This window comes from Myripristis murdjan, chromosome 8, assembly GCF_902150065.1.
Source record: "Myripristis murdjan chromosome 8, fMyrMur1.1, whole genome shotgun sequence".
Classification (NCBI taxonomy): Eukaryota; Metazoa; Chordata; class Actinopteri; order Holocentriformes; family Holocentridae; genus Myripristis; species Myripristis murdjan.
Window position 1 is genome coordinate 3,540,928 of NC_043987.1, and position 12,521 is coordinate 3,553,448.

A 12,521-nucleotide genomic window follows, 5' to 3' on the forward strand; every position below is an offset into this window, starting at 1 on the left:
GAAAAAGAAAAAGAAAATATTTTTTGTTTTTTCAAAAATTCAACAAAACTATATTTCTAAACATTAAAATTATAGAGTTAAAAGGCAGAACAGTGATGCTGGATCGATGTTAAAATTTTAATGCTGCCTTTCATTATGTTTGCAATTAATAGAGTGACCAGCGCATTACAAAACAGGTGATGTCAGAACAACAAGAATTAGCACAAAAAAGTGAAAGAAATTACTAGGAAAATATATATAATTATTGTAAGTTTATATTATACTCCAAAAAGATTAAGGGTTAAAGATTTAGTCCACCTTATCAGATATTTAGTGTTTTTAAATCCCATTTTCTTAATACTGACAGTCTTTTTCCAGCCCCTGTCACTTATTTATTGACAAATGACTTTCATAATAAATTTCTTTTTTTGCTTAGAATTTTCCACAGCCTTGCACAGCCTGTGCTTGGTCACACTACATTTTATAGGTTAGAAAAAGATTCAACCTTTGAATTGTCACATATCTATATCTTTATAAGATGGGGATCTTCTATCACCACAATCTATCGCCATCTATATTTCATCATCTTTGAATGTGACATGCAGGAAGAGATTGTTGTGTGTGTGTGTTTTTCCCCCTCAAACGTCTTACACCTCATAACTGGAGGCGGGTAAGAGAGCAAAGCAGCAGCCCACATCCTGCCTCAGCTTAATCAACTCACTCCTCAATGTCATGTCTCAGTAGAAATCAAACCTGCTTTGCAATGGGTGAGTAAAGAGCGAGGGGATGTTTTGCTATATCCCATGAGCCTTTAGCGAGAACCCTGCCCACAAAAGAGGAAATCCTGTGTAAAGAGGAAGAAAACGCAGTGAGATGTAAAGACAAACAACATGAGGTATGTGGACTTTTTCTTTTCGTTTCTTTTAGTTTAACTCTATCGCTTGATCGTTGTAAGTTTTGCTCTAGCACATCTTTTGAAGAGGCCTACGAGAGAGATGATCGATTTTTAAACGGCACATGAATTCTTCTGCTTTTCTCTTTGTCTTTCACTTTCTTTGTGAACCAGACCAATGTCAAGAAATCTGATTCCCCTGCTGCTGAATGTCGCTCACCTCTTAGCAAATCCCGTTACTGACTCCACTGCTGAGGCACGTTTGAACCTGACAGAGGCCACAACCTCTCCTGAGTTTAAATCCAGTACTAATGCTGAGCCGCTGCGTTCCTCACTCCTGGCCACTGCCAACAGCAGATTCAAGACACAAGGGACACTAACTACAGCCTCAGCAGTTTTAACCAACTTGGACAAGCAGTCGCAAGCAAAGAGTAGACAACCAGGAGGAGACATTCCTGTCAGTCCAACAACCTCAGAGGGACTGTCAACTGTAAAAACACTGGTGGGTGAGGCAAACCAGTTGCATGGTAATGCAGTAGATAATGAAGATGGAAGTGTGCAAGTGAACAAGACAATAATGTCTGATGCTGACGTCCAAGGAAACAATCAGTCATCGTTTAATAAGAACAAGACTATTAACAATACAAGTACCAAAGGTGGCCACTCCACTCCCCCAAACTCTAAAGGAGACTGTAAATCTTTGTCTTGCCACACCTCTAAACTGGTTTGTTTCATCACTTTGTGGTTTCTGGGAGTGACTGCTGCTGTCTTCCTGGGCCTGACCATCTGTCTGTGGGTGCGACTGTCTATCCAGCAAGCGAAGAGGGTGAGCTCAGAGACAGCGACAGAAGTCGACATGGAGAACCTATGGGCGGCCGACAACTCCACCGTGGAAGAGAGGGTGGAGTTCTGGTACACCAGTGGCTCAGCAATCGGACAGGACAGCGGAGGAGGACAGGCGAGAAGGACAGAGCATGGAAATGGAGGGAGGGATGGCAGGAGGGAGGAGAGGGAAGAAAAACTGTGGGCTCAACCCAAAGTGACTATGAAAGATATAACTGAGTTCTGGTACTCCAATGGGAGACGAGGACCAGAGGACCACATCAACCAGTAACAAATCACAAAGGAATTAAATTAGAAAAGAGTAACAATGCACCAGAACTGACTTTTGTTCATGTATGGTTACATAAAACAATCCCAGCATATGATAAACTGTTTTAATGATTCAGAAGCCATGTGTCAACCCATGTGAACTAATTTTAGTGTAAGCAAGATAATACATAAGTGATTCAGAGTTTCTCCCTGTGTTATATATAATAAATGAGTGATACTGTCTATTGCTGCTCCTCTCTTGATGTTGAGAGGATATTTTTTCTATTTATTTTCTCCTGTTCTACCTTTTTCATGTTTTTTTCTGTGTATTTCTAATGTGTTCTTGTGGTGGAGAAATTATGGCAGCCAACTTGACCACTGAACCACCACTGAATTTTCCATATATGCATGCATTTGTTTGTGTTTCAGTATTTATCTCATATATCAATCTGCAGATTTTTTTTTTTTTTTTTTTTTTTTTTTTTACCACAGCCATGTATTTGGTCGGTTACCGGTCAGTGTTTTGGTGAGCATGGTGTTGATTGTGTGATTGCTTCAGTGGAAGTATCTGTTTATTTATGCTGCAAGTCAAGAGAAGTAAAACAAATGCTGATAATGGCTTGGTGCTGAAAGGCACCGGTTTCTACCTGTTTTTCTCATGTTTTAATACTGAGGAAGGTAATCTGCAAGACTATGTTCCAGATGCTGGTTTCTTCTATGTACTGTACGTATGAGGCTGCTGGCTCAGACTGTACACCTGGAGGATCAATTGAGTAAAGTTTGAGTTGTGGCAGCATCTACTGTACCTATAGTTTAGACACTGACTCAGATCTGTAACAGTGTGTACTGTTAGCCTCATTAGAACAGAAATCCTCTCAAATTAAGTGTAGTTACCAAACTGAGTACAAGTAGGGCTCTTGTCCTCTCGAACCTTGTCCAGCATTGTTTCTCCAAGATGATTGATGAATGCTCGATGGATATCAGTTACTGCGCTACTTGCCTGATGTGCTAAACAATCACAAATAGGCCACAGTAAGCTTCCCGTAGCTCTAGTGTGTAGCTGTAGATGGCTATGACCAACATTTATTTAGTGCAAGGCTACGTCACCACGTCACTACATGTCAGCTAAGACTGATGACATGTTTGTCCACACAGTAGGACAGTAGTGGTGCTATCTTCTTAACTGTTAGCCTCCTGACACTGAGGTGAACTTCCCCCCAGCTAACACTCTGAAAAATAACCACCATAATCCACTCAAAGAAGGTTTATCACTTCACTTTGTGAAACTAAAAGGCACTTATGAGTACTGAGTGCACACAGACGTTAGAATCAGTCAGTTTCCTCTGTGCCTGACTGTTGATTAATTAGATGTACCCTACGTATGCTTATTCTCTGTAAAGTTAAAAGACATATTGCAGTGAAGGGTTGTATGCATAAATGAACAGAGTGCAATGTGTCTGACTATGATCTATATCCAATTATGACTCTTTGGCAACCTCCATCTTTCTGTGTGTTTGTGACCCAACTTAACCTCTCATTTTTCTGAGGCATACAGGCAGACCTGCATAAAGAAGACTAGTCTCAAACCCTCCACACAGCTGACCAACCATCTCAGCAGTTACCAAAACTGTTGCACACCGAAACCATAGAGGGGAAGAAAGCATGACAAAGATAAGGATAGAGGAAATTAAAGGGGTTTTATTTATGCATATGTGGTGTTACCTGGGTTATAAAAGTCAACAATTTCACCAAACCATAACCCTATTTGTTCAGTATGTAAGTAAGCTATACCACTTTTCCTCAACCTTTTTTAAATATTGATTGCAGAGAACTGCTTATTTTATGATCAATCCTAAACTTTTATCATCTATTTTCTTCGATAGCACAAATGCATAAAAAGAAAATTGATTCAATGTTGGAACGGTCGCACACAGAAAAAAATGACACTGAAATTGTTTATAGTTGCACATTGTGAGGTAACTGACAAGTTACATAGATATATATACAACAATAAGTTCTTTCCTCAAATTTAGGAAAGTGAACAAAGCAATGAGCAGTAACCCACTGCAGCTATAGAAAACATACTCTTAGTTAGAAACTGCTCTAAACATCCATTATGCTATCTCTATGAACTGCTTTGGTTCATAGATGTTACAAAATTCTTAGACAACTCTTCACATCACCAACAAAAAACAAGAGCAAGGAAAGAGGAAGAGAAGAGAAGTGTTTTGTCTTTTCTGTATGGTACACCACAGTAAACTGTTAAACAGTTAAGCAAATGGGTAAACAGTCAGTGCTGAAGTTAGACTGCAAGAGGACCAGAGGACCTCACACACAGAATAAACTAAGAGATAAAGCAACATTAAGTGGCACTGAAAACTTCTAATGCCAAGAATTGTCTGAAAAGTCACTCTCTAGATACATAATGAGCTCACATGGGTCAAACTTTGAATTGATTTCACTCTCAAAGGTGTTATACACATGGACCTTGGAAAGTAAGTACACAGGAGTTTGATGGCCCTATGTTCCCAAGGTCCTGTGTTCCCAGGGCCATATATTCCCCAGTTCAGCATAGCACATACGGATAACCTGAAAAAAAAAAAAGTTACCCAGCTCTGTACTTATGGGTTGGGGTCAGAATTAATTTGTATTCATAGACTGCTGAACTTGGGAACATAGGACTTTGGGAACTAAGGACCTTGGGAGCCAAAGATCCTGGGAACATTGGACCTTGGGAACTTAGAGGCCACTCACACTGGCAAGTTTGATCCGCGCCCAAGCACGATTGCCCTTAAAATCCGGATTCTTTGACCAGTGTGATCGCTCCGTATCGTGCTTGAATACAGTACACTTCCCCCGCTCTGGCACGGTTGGCACCTCCGAAACTGTCAAGGTAAATAAACATCCCATGTCTGATTAAAAGGACCAAAAACGTTTTTTAATTAAAAGGAAGACATGATGAATGTATTTGAACTATACTGATTTATAATGACGTCGGGCCATGCCTGTTGTCGTATTTCAACGTGATGACGTGCACACCGGGGGCAATCGTGCTTGGGCGCGTTTGGGAAAAAGGTAATGTGAGTGCAGGCCAGCCGGGGACTGGGGAGGGGGGGATTTTGGCTTTAGCACGATACGGGCTCAAACTTGCCAATGTGAGTGGGCCCTTAGAACCATTTGAATGTAGGACCCTAGAAACTTAAGACCCTGGCAAAATAGGACCCTGGGAACATAGGACCTTTGAAAATTAAGGACTCTGGGAACATAGGACCCTGGAAACAGCCTGGTCGTTGAGTAGGGCTGCTGGTTTTCATTCTACATATGTAAACAGGGACTGATTTACACTTGGGATACCACAAGAATGCAGTTAGCTAACGGGTGGGATAGAAAAGCAGCAGCAATGTGGTCCTCTACAACATGATTCTTTCAGGAATAAACACATTCTTTTTGCAAATAAAATGTAGAATTGAAACCAGTTGCAACATAAATCAGTATTTACTGCATCACAAACTTTAAAATGGTCAATCATGTATATGTTGTATTGAATGTTTTTGCTTGGCGAGTGATTTGATATACAATTTTCTACATTCATATAATAACATACAGTTCAGTAGCCTATGTTTAACCTAGACTTAATTAAAAACGATTACTTTTTTATTAGATTATTTTGCAGCATATTTACATATAGTAACTGAAATTCTTGCTCTTGACAAATTCACTGTTTATCATTAAAATTATAATGATTTTTTTTTTCTTTGATCAAGAAAATCATCTGACTAAATCTTAATACTATAGGCAATTGATAGCAGTGTAAATGTCTAATTAACACGATCATGAAAGGAGATATAACATTATTTATTTTCTATCTTCTCTAAGAGAACATCAGATACTCAATCTGGGAACTGGTTCTACTGTTTACGCATTTTCTGTCCTGCCTCATACAGAAAACAGATTCTTTGTAGAAGATGGCGATGATAGATTACAGATTTGCAAGCCTTTCATTCAAACCAATTACAGGCAATTGAGACATTTTAAAAATGTGGGCTTTTCAAACATCTCTAATTCTCCTTTATGTCAGCCAGGTGGCTTGTGAATCCAACAGCTAAAGAAATCTGCTTGAAGAAAGACAAGGATGACTGACAAGAATGACTGCAGTCATGACAAACATCGATGATGTTTGTCATGACAAACATCATCGATGATTACTTCATCTGTCTCCAAAAACACAACTTGGATCAAACTTCAGCTTGATCCAATTGCAAAATTGGCTCAAACAAGTTTTTCCTCTTCATTTCTTTATTCCAAAAGGACTGCAAACCCAACATCATACGCCTTACACAGACCTTCTTATCACGTTTGTATCAATCTACTACATAATTCCTGATTTCTGATATCCTCCAGTCATAAAAACATTTGTTGATTGACGATTGCTGTGACATTTCTATGCTAATTATACAGCAGGGATGTCAAACCCTGCCATAGAGGTGTGTGCAGGTAATTGTTCTCAACAAAGACTACAACATTTTACTGATGAGAAGAGGAGGTAACCAGAAAAATCAGATGGTGTAGTGTTCGGTGCAAGTAAAATTCTGCAGACTCCGATTCTGACCTGTGGCACACAGTTTGACAGTAGAATAGCATCCTCAGTTGAACAGATCATGCCATTCTACCCCCGAAGTATAACTGCCTAAATCAAGAGTGTGTCAAAACTGTGACTTAGGTAGTTTTATTTTGCCTAATCAAAAGAAAATGTGACTTAAGCAATTTTACATTATTTAGGCTATTTTAGGCTATTTTAAGCGTTTCAAGATGGCAGCGGTATCAAGAAAGAAAAATTTTCTCTGCCAATGAAGTTATTTCAATGATCCAGGGCTCATCCTCAATTGGTAAGCGATGAGGTTTAGTATAACATTGGCATATAACGTATTACAATTGCCTAAGTCAACAAAGGCATGTTCAGAAATTTGCCTGAGTCATTTATTTCTGTTATGTTACATAATTGACTGACATTGTTTTAGTATGTCAGTAGTCATCTTTTTTATAACCTTTTTGAGTGAAATTATCAATAAATATCATACAGTTAATTTTTGGTGAATTTTTTTGTGTCTCCTGAAAAACCTGAAAAAATGTCTTAGGCGATTATTTTAGGAATGTGTTGATGTGATAACAATGTGTAGTGGGCAGTGGAATAACTATTAGTTTCCATTTGTGGTGACTGCTGGCTGAGATAAGGGATGAGATTAAATAGATCCTGGAACTTAGCCTGGTCTGGAGCAGGCTAGCTCCACAGAATAAATCCCCATGGTAACTAAGGTCATAACATATCCCACTATCCACTATCCCACTTTTGTGCAACCGGATCACGGATAAATTAATCCAGGATGACCAAGATATCCCGGCTTAATCCCTTATCCTAGTTTTGTGCAACAGGCCCCTTCTTTATATATTGAAGTAATGAGTGCTCTAATAGGTTTATTTCTCTACCTTTGGTAGTTTATTATTGCTCTCATTTATTCTTAGCTATTGAATCATCATCATCATCTGTACAACAATCAGCTTTGACTGAGAAGAAAATAAAATGTTGAAAGGCCCTCTGATATGCCAATGTAGAAGCTCAGTGTGATCCCATGACTCCGCTGTCCTTCTCTGCATCCTTGGCAGCAGAGGCCTTAAAATCAACATACACACACTGATGTTAAGTAAAATGCTGAGCACCACAAACAGATCAACTCTTAGATCATCAGCTGCAGTTTAGAGAAGCAGACTTAGGGTGACCACCTGCTAATAAGCCCAATGGGGGACAAGGGGTATGATTCTGAGGGACAATGTGGGACACCGCCCGGCGTGGCGGCACCCGCACCCGGCAGGCAGACTCACCGATACTGGTTTCTAGCAGATACCACTTTACAATGTATATTAATGTTGCCCTGTTCCCCTAACATATGTAATTGCTGCTGTATGCTCATGAATAAGTCACCCTTGTTAATGAGCCCTTAGCTTTTGATGTGTGTGTGTGTGTGTGTTTTTTTGTTTTTTTTTATCTAAATAAAACATATTCATAATATTTTAAACATTTCAATTAACTGACAGATGAACTTCCACTTAAGATTTACTTTTTATTTAAAGTGAATGAATTGCAATGGACAATATAAATAAAATTAAATAGCTTATAAAACTTTAGTCTGGGGATTCACTGGCATTGCACTGGCTCAACAGAGCAGGAACAGTTGAAAAGTCTAAAATCACAAGTCCAGTCTCATTCTCCATTATTCAATGACAGTTCATAGAAAGTGCGCGTCTAGCTCCTTGTCCCAGTGTGTGTGTGTGTATCTATCAAACGGTGCAGGTGTCATGACAACAACAAAAAGTTGATGACAACTAACCTCGCGTCACCAGTCTCTTGTGCCAGTGGCGGAGATGACAACAGCTGTTCAACTGAGGGGTGGGTGTGGCGAGTGCGGTAAGCAAGCTGAACTGTCAAGTAATGTTAGGTTTTTAACATTGGCTGCCTGGGCCTTGGGGGGATACGGCGAACAAGCTTTTTTTTTTTGAGAGCAAGCATTGATTATACGGGACACGGTCTCAATTTGCGGGACGCATGAAATGGGCTTCAAACGCTGTACACGCACGCGCTACGCGGGACGGGTGGTCACTGTAGGGTGGGGTGGGGTTAGGCGTTTATGAGCACAAGGGAGTAATTTTGCCTAGAGCGCCAACATAGGTAGAGCTGGCACTGATCCAGATCCCTCCTTGCTGCTCCCAGTGCCACTGGATCTCCAGACTGGAAGGCTGAGTTCCATGCCTTTAAAAGAGATCGCACCTCTCCGTTTAGCCAGGCTTTCTGGTTAGGACGGATGGTTATCTCTTTTGGATGGTGGCATCATCAATACACTTGCTGATGTATCCACAGCAAGCATAGTCCTCCAAGTCCACCCCGCCCTCATCAGTTGCTGCTTCTTTGAAAACGTGCCAGTTGGTGCACTCAAAACAATCCTGGAGCATAGGAATGGCTCCACTGAGTTACACAGTCATGGTCTTCCATGTGGGGCTACTGTTTTTGAGCACAGGGTGATGTGGTGGAACCAGCAGGATGGAGGTGTGGTCAGAGAAACCGAGATGGGGGCGGGAAATCGCCTTGTATGCTTCCCGTCTAGTGGTGTAGACGTGATCCAGTGTGTTGTTGCCTCTGATCTCTATGGAAACATGCTGGTAAAATTGTGGTAAAATGTGTGTCAGTTTAGACCGGTTAAAGTCGCCCGCTACAAGGATGAAAGCCTCCGGGTGCTTGGTCTGGAGCTTACAGATGTGGTCATGTAGTGTCATGTGGTGTATCCTCGAGTGCCATGCTAACATTAGCATTCGGGGGGATGTAAACAGCCACCACATACACAACTGTGAACTCCCGGGGCAGGTAAAACGGACAGCATTTCAACGATAAATATTCCACCGACTCAGAACAATGGCTGCTCACCAGACTGCAGTTTGTGCAACCAGCGCTTGTAGATGTAAATGCAGAGTCCTCCTCCGCGAGTTTTCCCCGACAGGTGGTTTCTGTCGGCCTGAAAGAGGAGCAGCCCCTCAATCTGGTAAGTTGCGTCCAGTATGTTCAATGTCTCTGTCAGGAAAAATACACAGAAGTTCCGCATCTCTCTGTAACTGCACCGTCGGAGCCACATCAGGTCCATCTTAGTGTCTAATGATTGGACATTTATATACATATATGGGGCATTCTACCGAATGTGTCCAAAATGCTGTCCCCTGACAAAAAAAAAAAACAAAAAAAAGCAAAAAAATTATGTATTCAGTCATATATGGTTTCAAAGGTCTTTTTATGAACTACTTAAACTCAAAACATTAAATGGGATAGTGATAAGCCAAAAATATACAAAATCATCATTTATACTTAGGGTAGGCCTACTTTCTATTGGGAAGTAGCTGTCCCCAGCCCCGACATCTAAAATTCAACTCATGTAAATGACACCAGAAACATTTTTTAGATTTTTTTTCAAAATTGTAGTTTAACAGATATTTGTGATTAAGTCTAAACAGAAGTTGAAAGATTTAGATCTACTGTAGGAATAAGTTATAAATTAGTTTTAATATGCTGAAAAATAGTGTCCCCAGATTTTATGTCACAATTGAAACACAAGAGTTTTAGTCCATTGGTTGAGTCTGGATTATAGCCACACCCCTGAATCTTTGAGAAGGGGAAGCACTCTGCAGCCCTTTACCTCATGAATGCACGGTAATTTGCTGATTCCCATCATTTTCTGAAATAAATGGCTTCTAAAGTCTGAAAATCAGTGCGTTACATTAAAAAAATGTCACGACCATACATATGTTTACTTGAATTTGGGTAAAAATATTGTGGTTTTATCAACATATTATGTTTTTCTGTGAGAACAAGTTTTCAAAGATATGCTAACTAGCCCTGTGCTTGCTCGCATTCTGTCGCTATGTTAAGAATTAGCTAAAAATGTCACAACCGAAAGAGTCACAACTGAAACATCTGGTAATGTTTCGGTTGTGACACGATTGTTTTGGTTGTGACAAAATAGAATGATTAGTAGTTAAACCCCATCATTTTGAAATGTGTGTAAATAATCATGTCAATAATCTCTTTTAAGCAAATTATCATATTTAAGACAATGATTTGTTTTGTATTTAATGTTCTGCTTTCTATTGGAAATTGTAGAGCTCAGGGCAAGACATCATGCCAAAACAGAGTAGAAAAAGTAGAGCCGAAAGGTTGAGAGAATACAGACAAAGAGTGAGGGATGACTCAGTGAAAAATGAAGGCAAGGCAAGGCAAGGCAAATTTATTTGTAGAGCACAATTCAACACAAGGTAATACAAAGTGCTTTACAGAGACATTAAAAGCAACAAGACACAATTTAAAACAATAAAAACAGTCAATAAAAAGGGAAATAGAATTGGGAATGATAGCGAAAATAAAATACAGTAACATAAAATATCAACAGGCTCAGTACATTGCCTGAACTATACGGACTTCCCGGTCACCCCCTGCAGGGATGCCGACAGCCCAACCTCTTACTTCCTTAGACTCTGAAACCTCTCCTATTGGAGATTTCAGTCCGGACTCAGTCCTCAGAATATTTAAGGAAGGAAACAGAAAGAAGTAAGAAACGAAGGAAATCTATCAGTGACTTATCTGGCAGGGAGCAAAGGAAAATCAGATGAGAATGGGGGGAAAGGCAGCGAAAACACAGGCATGTAGAGAAAAGAAAAAAGAGGTTGACAGGGCTTTTTTTTTTTTTTAGGGCTTCCAGCCCAGTCAGCTCTTAGAGTGATCAGACACCAGACCAGAGGGGGATGAGGAGTTCAGCTAGCAGTGAAACTGACCAGACACCAGTGGATAGGCCTGCAAAGAAAAGGAGAAGTTCACACATGCATAAGCACAGAAAACTACAAAGGCTAGATCCTGGGGATGCAGCGGAGGGGAGACAGGTACAAAAAGCAGGTTAAGGCCGAAGGTGGCATCAAGATCAGATGATTCCCCGAGAACCAAAACTCTTAAGGAAGGACAGAAGCAGACTCCCTACTCACATCAGAAGGAACCTTCTTTTCCACAACACACTGATGCACTAAATGAAAGAGAAATACAAGTCTGCCTCTCTGACAGAAGATGAAGCTATTCTTCACATTGACTACGCAGAAAACTGGCAGTGCAAATATGGAAAGGAGGTACAACAAATAAACTTTGGAGCATCACACAGACAACTCTGCATAATGCTGTTGTGTACACCACAGATGGTACACTGACATTTTGTGCCTTGTCGCCTTCTATGAAGCATGATCCTCCTTCCATTTGGGCTCAGCTTGAACCAGGTCTTCAGTACCTGAAAGAGAACCATTCAAGGATCCAGAAGCTCTTCTTCAATAGTGATGGGCCAACAATGCAGTACAGAGGAAAGAAGAACTTCTATCTCATGAGCACCATTCCATTCCAGATGGGGTTTACTGCTGCAAACTAGAGTTTCCTGTAAGCTGGTCATGGAAAAGGGCCTGCTGACAGTGTTGGAGCCATCATAAAGAGAACTGCTGATGCACAGGTCGCCACGGGTACAGACATCCCCACAGCAAGAGTCCTCTATAACACACTCATTCCTCTCACTAAAGTCAAGCTGCTCTACGTAGAGGAAGAACAGATCAACAGAGTAAACACACTCCTTCCAAAAGCGCTGACCACCATTAAAGGAACACTGAGCATTCATCAAGTAATCTGCACTACACCTGGCACAATCCACTATAGAGTGCTCAGCTGCTTTTGCAACAGAGAGGCCATCTGTCCCTGTTTCCAACCATCATCCACCAGCATTGCACTGCACCTACCTGCAAGAGATGTAAGAAAACCTGAGCCAACATCCTCAGGAGATGGAGGCCGTCCTTCCAAGCCTCGTCCACACAAAACCAAAACCTAGAGTGACAGCGGTAACACCAGACCAGACCCTCCACCCCTCTTCCCCTCAGCCCCACCCTCCCTTCCCGTTCCACCTCAAACTCCAGGTCAAGCTCCAGGTGTGAAGAGACTGTCTGT

At 40.8% G+C, this 12,521-nt stretch overlaps 1 protein-coding gene across 1 annotated transcript; it reads left to right on the plus strand.

The window, feature by feature from the left end:
* The first annotated feature begins 803 nt into the window (after positions 1-803).
* On the plus strand, positions 804-2,357 carry LOC115364122 (uncharacterized). The gene is made up of 2 exons (XM_030058557.1): positions 804-874; positions 1,046-2,357. The coding sequence occupies exons 1-2, from the start codon at positions 870-872 to the stop codon at positions 1,983-1,985; spliced, it is 945 nt and encodes a 314-aa protein (XP_029914417.1). The 5' UTR covers positions 804-869; the 3' UTR covers positions 1,986-2,357.
* Positions 2,358-12,521: the final 10,164 nt, after the last annotated feature.